Genomic DNA, 20710 nt, shown 5'->3' with positions numbered 1-20710 from the left:
CTCCTGCTTGTGCTCTCCCCTTCTCTCTGTCAAATAAATAAGATCTATAAAAATAAAAAAAATAAAGTTCTAGAATATTGAAAACAGGGATGGTGGAAAGAAAAGCTCTTGAACCGCCCCATAAATACAACCACTTTAATTAAAAATCAATACATTAAAAAATGGACAAAAGATTTAAAGAGTCATTTCTCCAAAGAAAATAAACAAATGGACAACAAGCATGTGAAAAGATGTTCAAAACCATAAGTCATCAGGCAAATACATATCAAAACCATTTCACATGCACCACAATAACTATAATTTGAAAAATGGAAAATGACAAGTGTTTTCCAGGATGTGGAGAAACTGGATCCTTCCCCACCACTGCTGATGGGAATGTAAAATAGTACAGTCATTTTGGAAAATAGTTGGCAGTTCTTCAGAAAGTAAAACAGAGTTACCATATGACCCAACCACTCCACCTAGGTGTATACCCAAGAGATCTGAAAATGTATGTCCACACAAAAACTTATGTAGGAATAGTCACAACAGCATTATTCATAGTAACCAAAAATGGGAGAAAGTCAAATGTTAAGCAAATTATGAACTGATGAACAAAATGTGGTATATTTATACAATGGGATGTTATTCTGTTATTTAAAAAAAATAGTAAGCATATCAATGCATCCTATAATGTGGTAAACCTCAAAGACATATTAAGTGAAAGAAGCCAGGCACAGAAGACCACACATTTACATAAAATCACCAGAACAGGAAATTACATCGAGAAAGGAAGTAGATTAATCATTGCCGGGGGCGGGAGATGGGAGGAATGAGATACTGCTAATAGTTACAGGGTTTCATTATGGGTTGGTGAAAATCCTAAGAAAGTCATAAAATTAGATAGTGGTGATTTTTGCACAATATGCTAAAACCCGAACACTTGCATACTTTTTAAAGATGAATTTGATGATATGCAAATTATGTATCAATTTCTCAAATAAAAAATGCTAAAAGCCAGTTTAGAGAAATCCAAATTGAAATGAGAAAAAAAAAAGTCAATACATTAATGAGAAGGCATATTACATGAGCAGACATAATGTATCCCAACAAATTCTGATTTGATAAAAAAACAAGAACATTTCAGTGGTATTACTAAGAAAGGTATCTACCAAGTGCTTACTTATACATGAAGCATTATTTTCAATATTCTATACAGACATATTGTATCTAATCTTCCTAGCCCCCTTATGAGGTAGATACTCTTATCCATCCCCATTTTATAAATAAGAAAAGTGAACCCCACAGAGGTTGAGCAATTTGTAATATTATATAGTCTGTGTGTTTTGCTACATATATATTTTTAAATCCAGTAGAATCTATATGTCAAGCTGATATAATGGTTTAGTATGCTGTGCGTGGCAGCTAACGATAAATGAGATATTATTCTTTCCCAAGTGTCTAAAATTCTAAAAATATAAAAATGAGAAAAGCAGCATTTCACTGAAAAAAACCTTAATTTCTCTTTTCTGTTTTACAAACATATAATAATTTTCTTCAAATGGCAATCATTCTTCTCTTAATAAAGAAAGTTTAATGAATTTCATATAACCTGGCTTCACAGAATTGAAATTATCCTTTTTAGCCACTTCCTTTATAATTAAGGGTAATAATAGCCAAAATTCCTAGAAGACATATTTAGCTTTTATTTTCAAATAATCTAGTGATAGAAGTGTTTATGAATCAAAATTACTTTAAACATCATCTGTTTAATGGAGGATCTTCCACTGAAAGATTAATGGGTAAAGATTACATACCTTGTTTTTAAAATAAACCTCAATTGGCAAAATGAAACCAGCATACCCAGATTCTTCTACTTTGTAAGGTGGATCTTTGCACACTGCAACATTAAAAAGAGAAAACAGGTGAGAGGAGAATAAAAGACAGAAAGACCATCTTTCTTTTGAAAACTAAACAAAACAAAACAAAACAAAAACCAAAAACACCCAGTCTACTATCTAGATCATGCTCCCTTCTCACACCCTTTGCGAAATCCCCATGTGCCTCTCTGATCTAGCCTTTACTTCCCCGGAATCTACAATAATTTTCCTAGGCAAAGCAAATCTGTGAGCTCTTTGTTAAAATCTTGATGGCGGCATCTCATCGCAGTCCACCGTGATCATTAATAACTTGACTTCAGTTGTTGTCCTCCTGCCCCAAAGCTTTAGGGAAACTGAGGATAGCTCCTACCACCCAAAGCTTGAAAGTTTCCGACCAAAAGTACTATCTGGGTCAGGCCTTTGATGTAAATTACTCCGTCCTTATACCCTTCACTTTTTGGAGATACCCTGATTTCTCTGTCAAAAGGTGCCATGACAGCCTCCTTCCTTAGGAAATCCTAAATCCAGACTCTTCCAGTATTACTGGTGCCCATAACGTCACTATCCCCAGTCCCCCTCCCCTCCAAAAAAGAATTAGACAAGACTATTTAGGCCAGTTCTTAGGAAATAAGAGACACCCTCAAGAAGCTAAATATGATTTCATACCATAAGACTATCGAGTAAATCAAAACCACAAGCCAACTGAAATTATTCTAGTTAAGATTGCATTTGGTAGTATCATAAAGTAAAAATGTAGATGCTGAACATCAAGGTGACACCGTCCTCGACGTGGCAGCTCAAGTCGTCTGCAGCAGGGCTCCCGGCTACCTTTCAGCCCTCCTCTTTTGTCACCCATCCATGCTCCTGTGCGACATTCAAGTGCACCAACTGCTCCCCCCCCCAGCATTTCCCAACTTTGACCCGTCCTCCTGTCATTCCTTTCAACACACATTGATACTACTGTTAGTATCCTCTCCTAGTTCAAATTCAAATTTCATCACAAATTTGGTGCCCTTTCCAGACCAGAAAATACTATCTATCATCTCTTCTCCTTTGGCCCTCCTAAAGCATTCACTGTCTGAATCAGGGGTTTGATACTCAACAGATTTCCCCATTACCATATATTCAGGCATTTCATCTGTATTTCCTTCCATTATTCAAGGACAGAAGTGTTTACCTCAGGAAGATACTGAGCATCAAGTGTCAAGGGTTCAGGCACATGTGCGTGCCAGTCTGGACTCTACCTCAGACTAACCAGGCTACCTGTGGTTACTGAGTTACTCTAATTCTCCGTACATTGGATTTTCCTCCAGTATAAGGATTCAACAGGATAATGTAAATATAAGACACAGCACAGATCCTAGCCCACTTAAGTTCTCAAAAAGTGACTGAAGTGAGGCAGGAAACCTAATCCATGAAACACCCAAATGTCATATAAACTTTTGAGATGAAAATGTAAAGAAGGAAGCAAGTAAAGCCCTGGATTTTTTTATAAGACTCAGGTCCATGGCCCCTGGCCTAAGAATTCTCCAGACAGCTTCCATTTTCTTTCCCTTTAAAAAAGAGAACACCATCAGGGTCTGTGGGTGGCTCAGTCAGTTAAGTGTCTGACTCTTGGTTTCACCTCAGGTCATGATCTCAGGCTTGTGAGATAGAGCCCCACATCCAACCCTGCACTGGGCATGGGGCCTACTTAAGATTCTCTCTCTCCCTCTCCCTCTTCGAGAGAGAAAAGGAGTACCATATACCCAACTGTAAGCATGGCCGTCAAGATGCAAGAAGACTATATATGTGCAGAAATTCAAGGATAAGTTATTTTTCTTCTAGACAATGGTGATGATGTACATGAAAGCTGGTCAGACAGTCTGCAAGTAGAACTACGGTTATAAAGAGGTATACTGACGATGGGATTTTAATACTTGGACATTTCCTTTGACCCTCCTCAGGAACCCTTCCCCAAACGGACATCAGAAGTCAATCAGGAATAAGGAATCTCACCTGACCTTACAAGTGTCTCTAATTTAAGAGGGGGGGGGGGGGCACCTGGGTGGCTCAATGGGTTAAGCCTCTGCCTTCAGCTCAGGTCATGGTCTCAGGGTCCTGAGATCCAGCCCCACATCTGGCTCTCTGCTCGGCAGGGAGACTGCTTCCCCTCTCTCTCTGCCTGCCTCTCTGCCTACTTGTAATCTCAATCTCTTTCTGTCAAACAAATTAAATCTAGAAAGAAAGAAAGACAGACCGACAACTCAGAGTAGCTTCAGTCCTGTATCCACTAACCACCTGCCAACCTGTCATGAATATTCAAATATCTTGGACCCTTGGGAGGGGTACCTGACCCCAAAAGTACTGAGCACCCCCCACCTCATACCAAACAGAAAGCTCGTATTACACCCAAGACATTTCCAGACTGCAAAGCCTCTCTGCCACACAGCACTTTCAGTGTCCAGGTCGTTGGGGATTAATTGTGCCAATGTTTATTCTGAAGGAAGTTTATTCTGTGGGCTGCTGTACATGCCAGGGAAGTTATAGCTGTTCCTCTATACTCCCTGTTGTTGAATTCATTTTCTCTATTCTACATGCAAATTGCTTCTATTATAGGAAACAGCTGTTAGTGAGCACATCTTCTGGTTGAAAGTTTGAGATTTTTTTTTCCCACCCTCTAAAGGAAATGATTTACTATATATTAATATTCCCTAAAAATCTGGTTTATAAGAAACTGTTTATCAATGCATACCTCAATTATTTTTAAATGCAGTATTTTCACAAATAACAATAAACGATGTCTGTAGAGCACCTTGAGTTCTTAATTAGAACTTCTTAAATAGAAGCAAACAATAGAAACATTTTATACATACTAAATATGCCAGAAAATCTGTAGCAATACAAATATAAATTACAGTCCCAATATAAAGAAAGCCAAACTAGAGCAAGTAGTTTATTTATTCAAGTATCTTATAACCTAAAACATTAACATGAGTTTCTAACCTAGTGCTTAAAAAGAAAACAGGAGTTCAAACCAAGAAACATTTTAGCCAGGGACAACAGATTAGACATAAAGCAATTATTGTTAAACTAATAGGACCACCTCTGGGACCTCCTTGTGTCACTCAGCAACACTTCTTCATTAAGAATCCCTGCTCATCATCACTGGCCACTGGGTCACCTTCACACTATCTAAAGCATCCTAAACCCTTCAACTCATTCTTCCTCTGAATTGTTCAAGAACCAGATCATCTTAAAATCTATGTAATAAAACTTTCAGAAGTTATTAAAGGGACATTCATCTTTGGAATGCCATCAGATTTTTTTTTAGGTGACAGTAAAGTGGGAGGATTAACATCCATTCTTTAAACTATGCAAATCGATTCGACAGAAATCACTGGAAGCTCTCACTCCTGTCAAAATCCAGCCCAGATGTTAGCTCTTTGAGAATGTCTCCCTCGCTCCCCTTTCCAAGCTTCTCGTGTTGCATTTATCAGGCTGGTGCATTTATCAGACTGGCAAGATAACACTCACTCACCTCTCCGCCTCCTCCACTAGACTGAGCCCCCTTGAGGTCAGCAACCCCATTATTACTCCTATCTGTAACTGCCGACAGGAACACTGAGCCAAGTAAAGCAAAAATGTTTGTTGAATTGAATTTTTTAAAGAGACACACCATCCTTCACTGATTCACCATTGCTAAAGAAGTTGCTTTCCGGGAGCCCTCCAATTCTTCTCCAAACTCCCACTTCTGACAATTGACAGGAACTTAAAAAAAAAAAAAAAAGGCGGGGGGGGGGGGGGCGCGGGGCGGGGGGCAGAGGTAATAGGTAGTGTGGTCAGAGAGGAGCCTTCTCCTGAAAGCTGACTACCCAATCTGGAATGGTTTTAATCTGACAGTACCAAACTTAGAGAAACTGAGTAAACAAACTGAGCCAGAAGATTCCCACTGTCATTCTGAAACTAACATTATAGAGTCAGAAACAACGTCCCTCTCCTCTCCTTCCACGCACTTCTGCTCATGTCTTCTAAGGCTCTAACTAGGAGACATTTCCAAAACGTTCTATTTCCAAGTAATCACATGTACCATGAAGGTCTACCAGCACACAACAGTCATGCCTGAGAGGAACCACCCAAAGTGTGGGTAAATAATGAGTAATTGTGTTTTGTTCCCTAAAATACCTTCTCAAAAGTAGGCACACTCCCCATATACATATGCAGTACAATGCTAGCTACGTACATTGACCATTAATCTACTTAAGTTGAGCAAAAAATGCACACAAGGAAGAAAAAAACATGAAAGGGGGAAAGGTCATATTTTAGCTAATGTGTAATAAGTTAAAAATCTTACTCCCTTACCTGAAATTTTTAATGTTCTTCATTTAGGAGAAAAAGGCTTCAAAACAAAACAAAACAAACACCTGTGCTTGGTACAGGGAAGTAAGTGCTCCTTAGATGAAAAAATAAACGTGTGCTATTACTATACAGTTCATATACAAACACAAAAAATGAACTTAATTAAAACATTCCATTGTTTAGCACCAAAAAAAAGAAAAGAAGCTTTTACAAATTCATAATACCCTCTTTAAAGCTTTAAAAAACTATCACTGGGCAATCATTTTTTTCCCTAATCCTCAAGAAAAGAGCTGGTGGACTCCTCCCCACTCTGTTCGCTTAGACACTACGATTCATGCCCATTTGAATACTTTGGTTTAGGACACGGCCCAGCTGACCATTGATAATTATTGGTTTTACTTTATTTACTGTACAGAGCCCCTTCAGGAAGGAAACACACCAAACTCTCTATATAGACCGGTTATTATCCATGCTTTGTGCTGAACGTCCCTTCCAGTTTGAGGATGTTGGACTCCTTCCGTTCTGGCTTGAGTTCTGCCATTTCAGAGCCCCTCAACAGGGAGGGGGCTGCCTGGACCATGTCTCTGCCCTCAGCGGTCCTGTGGGAGCATTAAGAAGTCTAAAGCTAGCATCCAGCAGTCTGAGCACCTCACTGCCATGAGCACGGTAGCCTTTATGCTCGTGACATTTTGAAAAGAACAAAAATCAACAGTTGGATTTTGTTTTTGTTTTTATAAGGACACACACACATATAACTCGCACATAAAGGTTCTGCCACGATTTCTATTCAGCCCATTTCAGTATTTGTGCTGCGGAAGAAGCACTATTCGGCCCATTTCAAAACAGGTATTTTTTAAGGGCAAAAAAGTATTTTCCCCATTTGGGCCATTTCCTTGTTTCCTGGAGAAACAACTAAAGGTAACATCAGGCAACTTTCCAGTTCCACTGTTGAGGTTTTAACCTTGTTGTGGTTGTTGTTTGTTTGTTTGTTTGTTTTTAAATTCAAAAGCAATTCTAAAAACCTAATTGCTTCATAAGCAAAAAAAGAACTTTGGTCACACAAATGTCCAATTAACTTTAATGAACTTTTAAGAAACCAGCTAGATACAGTTAAGAGACTGAGTTAGGTGGATTCACCTCTTCCAGATTTACCACTCAAGGACCAACTCAAATACCACCTCCTCCAGAGAGCCCTCTGCCAATATCACAAAACAGCAATGGTAGATTCCCTCTTCTGGGTTTAACCCTCTCTTCTCCTTGATCCTATTACCTAGTCTATTATAAATGCTACTATCAAGCTCCATCCTCAGCCCCATTTCATTCTATGCTTTCCAAGAGCTACAGCTGTGCCTCCAGCCACTTCTCATCTCTGAACCCAGCCCATCATTTAAGAAATGGAGTTGAGTCAATGGAACATAACTTTAGTATGAACTTCAAAGGAAGAGACGGAACAAGGTTGGCAGTTGAGAAGAAAGGCCTGGATGGAAGGAAAGTATGAGCAAAGGCATTAGGAAAGATCAACGGCGTGATTCAGCAGTCACTCTAAGTGGAAACACAGAAAACGATGAAGAAAAAATGGATAATATGGATCAAGTTTATACCTGTATGGAGAACCTCACACCACACATACTCAGAAAGCCCAGGTGGGCAAGAAGTGGATTACACATACAAAAGAGGGATCATTAATTGTGAAATATTACAGAAAACTCCTAGATTTGGAAAAAGAATTTAAGACTCCAAATTGGCCATGTTGAAAAAACCTTAATGGTGAACATAAAAGTGACTTCATTTGTTAGTAACTTGGAATCTTTAGTTATAGACTTAGAATATTTCTAGCCTTTCTCTCCAGAAGGGAAAAAAAGGTAGGATTTTTTTTTTTAAAAACATACGCACATTTTTAGCTTTCAGAGCAGTTACATCATTACAGTTAGCAAGAGCCCATCTAACAGAGATTAAGTCAAAACATTTCACCTGTAGAGAATATAACTGTGATGTTAAAACAAGACTCCCTTCATGATCTTCAAGGAATGCCATATAACAAATGAACCAACAAAATACAAAAGTTGCCCCAAACCAGACAACATTTTGAATTGTTAGGAAATACTAAATACAAATACTCAATCTTACATCTTTCACTAAAATTGATAGTACTTCTGCCAACTTGCCTCACAATAACTCAGTATATGGCACTGCTTCAAAAAGTGGCCTGGTGGAAATATACTTCCACACTAATTTGATAGGAAATAGCAAGAGTATATCTTTAAAGAAACTGTACCTTAGGACAAACCTAATTCTTTCATTGAGAATTAGTCAAATGGAAAAATCTTAAGATTTCTTTCTCAAAGATAGCCATCATTATTAAAGTTAAACCTTGGGCACACCTGGGTTGGTGCAGTAGCGTAAGTATCCAACTCTTGGTTTCAGCTCAGGTCAGGATCTTAGCAGTGAAATCGAGCCCCACATCAGGCTCTGTGCTGACCATGGAGTCTGCTTGAGACTCTCACCCTCTCTCTCTGCCCCTCCCCCACCAGACCCAAGCACACATGCATGTGTGTGTGCCCGCTCTCTCAAATAAATAAATCTTTTTTTTTTTTTTTTAAGTTTAAAGTCAAACCTTGGATAAAATATTTTTCAGAATACCATATTTCAGAAGGTCCATCTGGAAAAGCAACATGAGCACATGGAAAATGGTCTTCCTTTTTTTTTTTTTAAGATTTTATTCATTTATTTGACACAGAGAGATCACAAGTAGGCAGAGGAGGAAGCAAGTTTCCCTGCTGAGCAGAGAGCCCGATGGGGGACTCGATCCCAGGACCCTGAGATCATGACCTGAGCCAAAGGCAGCGGCTTAAACCACTGAGCCACCCAGGCGCCCTGGAAAATGGTCTTCTTAAAAAGTAACTAAGAATCTCTCAATATGTAGCAGAAGCAACTTCATTTCAGTGTGTATTACCACATCAAAAAGCTGGCCATCAGAAACAGAGCTTCCCCTCTATGGCTTTTTATTATTTAAACAAATATCTAAGGAGCTATTGAAGAATCACATTTCCTAAAATAATCACCTTGTGACTTCTGGATGTAGCAGAAGTTGTTTAACCCTTGGGACAGCCTCCGGCATCAAAGTTTTACCCATGTTTTATACTTGGCCCAGCTGTCACTAAGCTTGGTGCTGCTTTTTATTTAAAGGTCAAAAAAAAAAAAAAAAAGGAGCTGCCTGGGTGGCTCAGTTGGTTGAACACCCAGCTCTTAGTTTCGGATCAGGTCGAGAGCTCAGGGTCCCGAGATCAAGCCCTATGTGGGTCTGGCCCTGCATTCAACAGGGAGTCTGCTTGAGATTCTCCTCCTGCCCTCCCACCCCTAACCCCACACTCACTCACCCCTTCTCTCTCTCAAATAAATAAACGGGCGGGGGGGATGTAATGTCTTCACTTATAAAATTATCCTATTTTCTCATTCATAGTAATTCATTTTTTTCTCAATAATATTAGCCTAATTAATTCAAGCTAACAGGGGCCACAAATCCTAAGGCTACAAAGGTAAGGTGGAATTCTTGCTCTTGAGCAGATGACAGTCTAGCCAGAGACACTGTCATCTGAGTACAGATTCTATGCTGGAGACAAGACAGAGTAGTGAACACATATTAAACTAACATCCACTGATGGGAGACAAGCTGGACAAGGAGGAAAGAGAGAAGACGCATCAAGAAAATATTGAGAAAGTACTGAGTATTAGTGCTATGGTGGAAAGGAAGCAGGCTCATGTGAGGAGACTGGAGAGCTCCTTCTTATTTTACATTAATACTCCCTTCTCTGAGAAGGGGACAGTAAAGCTGAGACCTGTGCTGGATCGGCAGGAAACAAATGCTTTGTATGCTGCTTACAGAGGAAGATATGAAAACAACCTAAGGAAAGTCTATCCTTATGTCAGCCCCCAGGGCTGCTTAGCCCCTCACCTGGATTTTCTAACTGAGGTGAAGGCACTTCCTCCTTCCTGAGCATCACTTGCTTGAACTTCTCTTCCAGCCTGAATACACCATTAATACTCACACAGGCTTGGCTATTCTGATTTCACAACTTCCTTTCTCCAATCTTACATTCTCCCAATGCTACAAACTCCCAAGAAAACAATGTTCTACTTGTAAAATCTACATTATGAGTCTTCATTTGTGAAGGTTTTATAGATAGGTATCATTCTTCAGAATTGTGTAACCTAATCTTAAGTGACATATATATGTATTTTTTAATCTTTTCTTGAAATCTCAGCGTTCTTAAACACAGTACAAAAGGAAGTGTCCAGACTAAGGGCCACCAGCCTTAAAAAGTCATGGGTTTTAAATGCAATGTGAGAAAAAGAAAGATCACAAATGAGAAGCTGTCTACTCAAGGAGAAACCTGTGTTACAAGGAAAACAATCACATGAGCCAGGAGAGAAATGAAGAACACAAGAGTGATGCCATTCAAAATAACTTAAAATTTTCTCAAACACACAGACCCTCATTTGAAAGGAATACTTTAACTAAAATAAAAACGTACTTTCAATAAGTGCACAGTGTGTAAGAGACACTTTAAAATGTATTGCCCCGATTTCTTGTACAGCATACAATTCCATTTTCAATACTTGCTAAATTCATACTTGCTAATTAATTTTTACTTTATCCCTTTCAGTAGGAATAACGAGTGCATCCAGGGAAGGAACAAAAACTGTTCTAACTTCAGAGGAAGGGTTAGGACAAGATTTCTTTCCGACATCTTGGGGACTCTACTCTGTTTCTTCGATTTAGCATTTGGCACACAGCCTATCCTAAGTACCTTAATTGATTTAAGCTCCATTAGATGATTCAAATGAAGACAGAATGAGGGTGAAGCTCATACGGAGGCAATGGTTTAAGCCTTGGACATACAGGAATGTGGCTCCTGTTTAGCCCAACAACCTTTCAATCTCCTCAAATAAACCAGGGAAATTTTCCATCACCACCCTTCTAAGGCAAGAATTTTCAAACTATGTTCCAGGAATCCCTACAGCCCTGTAGTGTCTATTGCTTTCACAAAAGCAATAAGGTGTTTGATCCAAATAATGAAAATTTAAACAGCCTAAGGAGCAATCCTGAGTTTTAGATACAATATTAGGCTCCTTTGGATTATGTGAGAGAGGGGGAAAAAAGGAAGTATAAACATAAAATCTGATATTAATGTTCAAAAGTAAATAAAAATTAACCTATATCATTAAAGTAAATCTTTTAGAGTTTTTTTGTTTTTTGGTGGTTTTTGTTTTTTTTTTTTTTTTTTTTTTTTGCTTGCTCTTATGATCCATGGTGTGATCTACTATTTTCTGCCTACACTGACTATGAAAGTGGGCTACATTGATTTCTCAGTTTGATTTGTAGCTCTAACATGTCTTTGGGCTAAATAGAAAGAGACAGGAACAGGATAAAAACAGCTCCTACTTTTCTTTGTAGGTCAAATTTTACAAAATACCTTCTGATTAACAAATGCAGTGCTAACTCCATGGTACCTCTCATGGTCTCTGAAACCCAGGAATTACTTAGAGGAAGAAACAGTATCAATATAAATGAAAGAGAAATCAGAACCAACACAAAAACTATTAATAGCCAGAATTCTAGATAAGAACTCGCAAACTGAAAAGCTTAGGGGACAAATCAGGGAGCAGCAGAGAGAATCAGTCATTGGTTTAATTTAGGCTTGTCTAAAGAAAGCAGGTATGACAGTGCCCCCAAAACCAGGAAGAAAGAACACTGCAATGAGTGAGAATGATTCTAGAAAAAGCTTATGAGGAAAAGATTAAAGTACAAGCTGGAGTGCATGAGACACCCTCCACTAGATGAGTAGCTGAATTAGTATTTCTTCATGGTTCCTTTCGATCTTGAGATACCCAATAAACATAGTTTTCTAAGGGGAAGGTTAAAAAAAAAACACTGGATATTAGTAAAGAATTTGGGAGCCAATGACTAGCAGCTTTAATCTCATTTGGAAATAAGAGAGAATCACTTACTCTTTTGAGAACAGAAAGAAGGTATCCAAATAAGGCACAAGGCACACGAACCACTGCTCCGAATAAACCAAGGAGAATGGGAAGTGAGGAAAATTTGGATGGAGTATGAAAAAAGAGGAGGAAGCTTAGTGTATGAATCATAAAAGTGTTTACTAACTTAAACCAGATTTAGTTTCACAACAGCAGAGTTTGTGGAAGAAATTGTCTGTGATGTGGAGGCAGAGCTTAATGGTCAACCAGAGCTTTTAAGAAGAAGCCCTTGGTTCAGATCCCACCTTGGATCCTCACGTAATACACTGTGTTCCCCTGGTTATAAAAATGGAGCTAACGTGATTACCTACATCATACAGCTCCTTAAGCTTTAAGAGAGCATCCAGCTAAAGACATAAATGAGATAATCCCCAAAAAGCTTCAGACACTTTCTGGAAACTAGAAATCATCCAGTTATCTAACAGCAATCAAATTCAAACTGTAAACAGTAGAGAACTTATTTTGGACTGTTGCAAAAATCTGCCCCCCCCCCCAAAAAAACAAATATAATTTAAATATACATATTTACAACCAGTTTAACTAAACATTCTTAGTCCTGGTTTTATTGTTGGCCTTAGAGATCTCAACAAAGATAAATGAAAAAAAAAAAGAAAATATTCTTCTTTTTGGAATTCTTTCAGCTCAATCCACCACTAAAAGTAGTAGCATTCGGTCCACAATGTCTGCCCACTTCAAACTCATAATGCTCTAGTTAGGACATACTGTGGGGAAAAAAAGCAGTAAATAAAGCTTCCAAGGTTGTGTATTACAAAACAGCAAAACAAAGACACTGCAATTAAACAAACAAATAGAAAATACAAATGGAGGGGCGCCTGAATGGCTCAGTTGGTTAAGTGTCTGCCTTCTTTCAGCTCAGGTCATGATCCCAGGATCTTGGAATGGATCCCCAGGTCCGGCTCCCTGCTCCACGGGGAGCCTGCTTCTCCCTCTCCCTCTGCTTGCTGCTCCCCCTGCTTATGCATGCTCTCTTTGTCAAATAAATAAATAAAATCTAAAAGAAAGGAAGGGAGGGAGGGAGAGAGGGAAAAAGAAAAGAAAACACAAATGTAATCTGAATTTGAGCACTGTGATGTAGCCAACGAAAAACTGGCAAGGAATCAAGAGGCATGATTCTGGCGCCATTTCCACCACAACCTCACCATATGACCTTTGGAGAGTCCCTCTGACCACTCACTCATGGCCTTCTCAGTCACATAAAGAGCCATTCCACTTCAGAGGTGGCTTCTACATTTAAAATTCTAGTATTCCAATGACAAGTCCTAATGTGTGACTTCTATCTGAACCAGAAGGCAACTGCACTGTCCTCTTTAGTATCAGTGCTTAAATACAAACCATCCACTGGTTAAACATCTCATCTGCTATAACACAATCAGGAAACTAGAACAAAACAAACAAAAGAACAAGAAAACCAAAACAGATTTGGAATCACACAATTTTTTTTTAAATGTCTCCTGGTAAAGCCTCTTTCTTTTTTTTTTTTTTTTAAAGATTTTATTTATTATTCAACAGACAAAGATTACAAATAGGCAGAGAGGCAGTCAGAGAGAGGAGGAAGCAGGCTCCCTGCAGAGCAGAGAGCAGGATGCCAGGCTCGATCCCAGGACCCTGAGATCATGACCTGAGCTGAAGGCAGAGGCTTTAACCTAGTGAGCCACCCAGGCGCCCCTAAAGCCTCTTTCTTAATGGATTAGTTTATTTGTATTAGACCAAGACATAAGTGAATATTTAATTTCCTTAACAGAGGCTGTCCCATACCAAAAAAAAAAAAATTTTTTTTCTATAAATTAGATTTTCATCTTCTTGTTTCCATTTCAATTAGGAAGTCAGATTAAATCCACTGAGTAGGACCCTGTTTTACATGTATAAATCAAACTAGAAATTTGATTCCTCAGGAACTTGATATAATTTAGTTATAGCAGCAGATCAACTCAAGTATTAAGGAATGAAAGATCAGAACATACTGGCAGCATTTATGAGAAACATCATGCTCTTAGAAAGCTAAAGTAAAAAATTAAATCAACTGTTTGCGCATTAGGAATAGCACATTATGTAAAAAGCCCTTGAGTGTTATGATTTTACTATATATTACACTTGTAACACTCTTGTTCTTAATCACACTGAAACATATTACATTGCTTTTTAAATGGAATGCACCCTGCCACAATGCACTCAATCTTAATAGTATTCCAGAACAGCATGCCCATATGAAAGATAGGTTGATGAATAGGTTTATGCCTTATTCAAGGAGATGAAACAGCTCAATAGAAAGATTAAATAAGGCTCCTGCCAGTGGCTGAATCTTAAAGTCAAAGAGAAGAACACAACTCAAACCAAATGTTACAGGCAAAGGTCAAACAAGAGAATAATTAAGACCCTAACCTGAAGAGCTAGCTAATGTTCATTCATTCAGTGTAAATCAGAAGAAAAATTCTTCCTCTTAAAGTGTGATCATGGTAACTTTCACTGAGTCAGTTCTGAAAGATAAATTATAAAACTGAATGAAGGTGAGCTGTGTTCCCAAACCAACTTTACAGGGAACCACTCCTCTTATGAAACTAATGAAACTTGCACGCAAAACTACCCAGTAAAATCATTAATATCACACTTTTAAAATTAACCCTAGAATTATTAAATATCAAATATCAATAAAATATAAATTTTGCTAAGAGACTTTCAGTTCATTTTTTTTGGTGTGGAATTCTATTATAACCTAATTCATATATATATATAAAAAAGATGAAGTTTACAAAGGGTAAACTAGCAATTTATGTTTCCAGAGTAGTCTTCCTGTTTATTGACTTCAATGTCCGGCCACCAGTCTCAGCCCATTCTAACAGGGGATCTAATTAAATGGATGAATGTATCTCACTCCATGTAAACTACTACCTACACAATGGAAACATTAACTCAGCTAATAGAAAATCTGGGTGAGGCATAAAATAGTACTAAAACAATAGGAAAAAGAAAAGTTGTTTATCACGCTTGTAAATATTTTAGAAGCATTAAAATCCCATCTGGAGAAAAATCTGGTTTACTTAAATTTATCATAAGACAACAGGTACATCTGGGATGCCTGGGTAGCTCAGTTGTTAAGCATCTGCCTTCAGCTCAAGTCATGATCCCAGGGTACTGGGATCGAGTCCCACATCGCATCACATGGCATCGGGCTCCCTGCTCGGTGGGGAGCCTGCTTCTCCCTCTCCTACTCTCCCTGCTTGTATTCCCTATCTCCCTGTGTCTCTTCCTGTCAAATAAATAAATAAAATCTCAATTAAAAAAAAAGACAACAGGTACATCTGTGTTTTATAAAAGTCATTCTCCTCATGTGCTTTCATATCCTATATGTAGAAAACCCACTGTCTAATTTAGTTTCTCTTCCATATGGTCAAATTTTTTGGACAATAACATCTAATTAGGATAGCATCTAAGTGAACTAAGTAAACTGTGTGAATTAATACATGTTTGTATCATGCCCATGGAGCAAACACAATCAACCAGAAAAAGACTACAAAGAAATCAAGCAAGCTTTTCCTACTTTAGTAATTCCTTTTCCTTGTAATTCTATTTTCATGAAGAAATGCTGAGAAACTCTGAGTCCATTTGACCGTAGTCTGGGGTCAGGGAGGGCGGAAACTAAACAATATAACTTGAAATATCACAGGAAGAAGTTTTTAAGTGTTTCATAATGATAATTTATTTATAAATAAATACAACCGCTCTCATACATACTGTTACCCCTCCAGATAAACATGTACCATATACTCCAAAGAAGTCATTTTCTTTCCTCCTTAGGATAAGGAGCAGTAAGATATTTAAAGACAGAAAATTTCAAATAATGTCCTCCTTAGAGATAATAATAAAGGTATGATTTATTTAACACCTTTCACCAAGTCCCTGAAAGATCGCTGATGTCACATAAATCCATAACATAAGGAAATAAGTAGCCCAAGATCCCTGCCAGCCACCCGGTTTTTACAGATGGAATATGACAACTTAAGCAATTTACCCAGAGGTCAGGGAGCTAATTCCTGGCATTCAATCAATAGATACTTATTAATGGCTTCTGTGCCCAGCACTCTGTGCTGAATGCTTGGATGAAAAGTTACTTTCTTCTTTGCGCTTATTATTTGTCTTCTCATTTTTCCACCTCCCTCCCCCCCCAAAAAAAACCCAAATACGAAAATTCTTACTCTAATAAAAAATTGTTTAAAACAAGAAGGTGATGCTGAATGAAGTTCAGAGAAATTCAGAGAAGAGCAAGGTTTCTAGACTTTGAAATATTTGAAAGTCAAGGAAAACTGGTATCACTTATGTATACCTTCCACTATACACATTGTCCAATGGGTGGGGAACCAGTATGTTCATAGTTGAGTTCTGTAAGAGAAACCAGATTTAGAGCTAGCAAATCTGTGTTCTCTGCCTGGCTCTGACATTTCCTAGCTCAAGTGACTAACTTTAGGCGTGTTACATAACTTCTTTCTACCCCAGATTCTTCTATCCCTAAAATAACAGAAAGCATCGTGCACATCCAGGGTAGTATTTTAGGTATGTTACAAGAAAATCATTTTCTAAATGCTAAATTCCTACCAAACATTAGTCTTAACACATGACTATTTTGCCAACAGTTATGCATACTTCCACTAAATGGAGTCAAAGAAAAGATGCCATTTAGCCAAAATTTCTGACTAACCAAGAGGTAGGTGTTAAGACATTAAAAACATCGTCCCCACCCTTAAGAACACCTCCCACCATTTTACAGATATAGGAGTCTTAGGGATGTGGATACTATGCCCCATTACCAATAAAGAAAGGAAAATGAAGACTGCGGAAAAAAGATTAGGATAACACGATTCTGCTAAACTATTAAGATTAAATTAACAATCTAAATTTGTAAGTTTCTTTGACAAATACGGTTTACTAGGACTTTGTATTTCAGTTTAACACTTCTGTCCTCACTCCATGGCTTTTAATCCCAGCTTCATTTAGATAATGTGTTATGGCTACCAAAATGTATGTTTCTAGAGATTTCTGTTGATATTAAAAACCCTAATATTTTTCAATTCTATTAGGATTTTCATTTGCCTTATATTTCTTGAGGTAACATAAACTATATTAATAAGCTAGTAAGCAAATTTTTCAAGTCACTAATGGATTTTTGTGGGGTAGGTTAATCTTCTGTGATACCCAGCATCACTACCTAATTATCTGCAAAACAAGTACAGTGCTAGTCACTCACAAACATTGTGCTTATTACACACCAGGACTAAAAATACAAGCATGAATAAAATAAACACTTACCCTCAAAGAAATCATAGTTAGGTATTTTTGGATCCAGATATTTTAGAGCCCAACTAAAAACTAAGCCCCTTTCCCCACCTATCCCCAGGTTGTACCATTAAATCAAAGTGCCCCATCTAGTAGCAATAGTTCATTTTCTGGATGGAACAAACATCTATGGTTAAACTAACCATAGCGAAACCACATGCATGTTTTGAAGATAGCAGTTCTTGTTAAAAGAATAACCATTTATAATCTATAATACAAAGTAAACCAAATTTAGAAATAAGTTCTAAACATAATATTTCCTTAATATGAGTTCAGCAACTTAATGACAATTCAATCTTCTTCTAGTCAACCAAAAGTCAGACACCCTCACTAACAAAGTTTAATTCTGTCCCTTCTCTGTGGTGTTACTACCACTGAAACAGAAGGAGGAGGAGGAAGAAGAGGAGGAGGAGGAGGAGGAAGAGAGGTGGGAGGGAGGGAGGGAAAGGAGGAGAGGAGGGATACAGGGATGAAGGGAGGACGGAGAGGAGAAAGGAGAGGATGGAGGGGAGGGGGAAGAAGAAGAAAGAAGAAAAAAAATCAAAACCATAGCTAAGACTCCATTAGTTTAATTTTACTAGAGCCGTTGTCCTTGGATCAGCCATGTGAGACATCACCTGGGCAACTCATGAGAAATGCCAATTCTCCGTCCCTACCCCAGTCCTCTTGAAGCAGAAACACTAGGGTAGGTAAGCCCCAACAATCTGTTATCCCAAATCTTTCAGGGGATTCTGATGCCTGCTTAAGTGTGAGAGCTGCAGCCCTAGAGATGCTCTCATATACTAATCCTCATCCAAGCAGAGTGGCTCTTTCTGGGATTCAGTTTTTTTTCATTGCTTCAGTTAACAAGCTGTTTCTTCCTCCACCAACTGGGTAAGGTACCTCCTTCAACCCATAAATTCCACCATTTTCTAAGACATCACTATTTTTGAAAGGACTGAAGGAATGTATGTATACAATTGCTCCCCCCCCCCAAATTTTTTCTAACACTATTTTAATAATACAGAAATTGTTGTAACACCTAATTTCACCAACTGTATTTGGAAAAAGAAAAAAAAAAAAACAGAATGAACAATAAAACAAATAAAATGCTCTAGAGTAAGCTTATGGCTCTTCATGTGATAATAGCACAAAAGGTACATCTGTTTACTGCTCAAGCAGACCCTGCCAGGAAAATATGGACATGGTCACAGAAGAACTTTCTAAACATCAGAGGCTAAACAAGTTGCTTTTCATTGGTCGGCAAGGAATAGGAAGGAACTGGATCCAAAATTCAAGCATAATCCACCAGATAATATGCAAACTTTTCCCATAAGAAATGTCAAGAACACAGCAATCCCATAATGTCACTGCTATGAAAACCATAATCCTTTAAAAAAAAAAAAAAAAAAAAAAGGCCAAAAAACCCAACTGTGCTAATAAACTCAAAGAGCAAAGTAGCTTCAGGCTCTATAACAGTAACAGACTCAAAGCCTGGCCCGTGTACAACGATGAAGCACAATACATAAATAATTATTGTGCAACTTGCAAATTACTACTGTACTTTCTAGTCATTGCGTAAGTAGAATTTATTGTACCACATTCTTGACATCTGTTCCTAGAAGGCTAGAGATGATGCCCAATAGAAGTGTCAAATGCCTAGAAACATGGAACAAAGTCGATTTCTTTCACTGATGATAAAATAACCAGCCCCTTGACACACGGGGACTCTGACCTTGCTGCAGCTGCTTCTGATTTGTAAGTGTTGGCCGGGAGTATCTTTTTCTGTCTCTTGGCTCCCAGACTTGCAATATATCATTTCTGAGGACCCTGACATTATTTCTATAACTCTTTTTAATTATTAGACTGATTAGAAACAAAAGATTCTTCAGTAACTTAAACTCCAGACCACGCAGAAACTTTTATAACTACCTACTTAAATAAATGGGTTGAGTGAGTGAGTACACTGGAGGAGGGGGTTTGGAGGAGTGATAAAGAGCTTGCATCTGTTATTATGTAAATGCTAGCTAAATTTAGAAGACTAGAACACCTTAACAATTAGCTTTCAGTAGATATTAAAGTCCAAATGCAGTTGTGAGTACTTTCATTTTCAACGACTAGCTGGCCCACAAATAATATTTAGTATACTAAGTCAATTATTTGTCAAGTCCTTGCTTATAAACAGACCTGCTGTAACTTGTCAGTCTGTTCCTGTGCATGAATGTCCTCACTCATATGCTACAAGCCTCAGTCTACCCCTCAAAGCTTCTGCCTTCATTCAGCAAAGACCCTGAGCATCACATCTTAGCTTCTATGCCATCCTGATTCCAATTCATCCTACATACAGCCAGCCTCCTCTCTGATCTAGTTGTTAGCTCAAGAAGATAGTGCCCTACAAGCACTTTGACCAAAAAGGGAATCAAAGCAGACCAAATATATGTCCTAGGACTCTAATTTATTGAAAGCAATTTTCTTCCACAGCTTGTAAAGGGATTCTGAAGGCAGCGACCATGAAAAGCACTTTAAATAAACATACGCATTTGCAAGAAAATCTTCTAAATATTTCGATTCTAAATCCCATCTGGACTCGTTGAATATTTTCAAATAGTTGATAGGTGCTGAGAACAGTGTTCTTGCCAATGGAGGACTTTATTGTCATAAGTCAATACCCAAGACTTGTGGCTGACCTAGAATAACTTGATTCTATGAATTCACCAAAAGACTATGAGCCTATTATAATGTCCACTTATCAAGCCAAAGCTTTAAGGCTACTTGACATTATAAAGCAATGGCAAGAGAAAAGGAACAGAAAGAATGAAGAATCCATTGCCTTAAGAGTTGATTCATGCATTTTAAAGGTCGGTGTGATTTATACAACCTTAAGGCTCAAGGTGAAGTTATTTGTGCTGATGGGAAGGCAGTCCAGAAAGCAAAAATTCAAACACAGCAGAAATGCCAACTATTTGATTGGTAATGGCTATGTTTTCTACAGTAACTTTTTATAATGTGAAAGAGTGCAGCTAAACAGATATTCCTCAGTAATCTACCTTTAAAAAGCAACATCACATACCACTAACTCTTTACAAATTTTTACAGAGATTCACATCAAATCTCCCCTCCTAGAAACAAGCCTGAATTTTATTAACTTG

The 20710-nt window shown here is 38.1% G+C and overlaps 1 protein-coding gene across 2 annotated transcripts in view; it reads right to left on the bottom strand.

Moving 5' to 3' along the window:
* Positions 1 to 20710, bottom strand: part of MLLT3 (MLLT3 super elongation complex subunit) — a 285375-nt gene that overhangs the window by 126227 nt on the left and 138438 nt on the right. For both annotated transcript variants that reach the window (XM_059143193.1, XM_059143194.1), the window contains exon 3: positions 1797 to 1879. In XM_059143193.1, coding sequence (XP_058999176.1) covers positions 1797 to 1879 — 83 coding nt within the window. The remainder of the gene's footprint in view (positions 1 to 1796; positions 1880 to 20710) is intronic.

The sequence above is a fragment of the Mustela lutreola genome, chromosome 12 (genome assembly GCF_030435805.1).
Source record: "Mustela lutreola isolate mMusLut2 chromosome 12, mMusLut2.pri, whole genome shotgun sequence".
Taxonomy (NCBI): domain Eukaryota; kingdom Metazoa; phylum Chordata; class Mammalia; order Carnivora; family Mustelidae; genus Mustela; species Mustela lutreola.
Note: the sequence above shows the minus strand (reverse complement) of the source record. Positions and strands in the feature narration are given on the sequence as shown.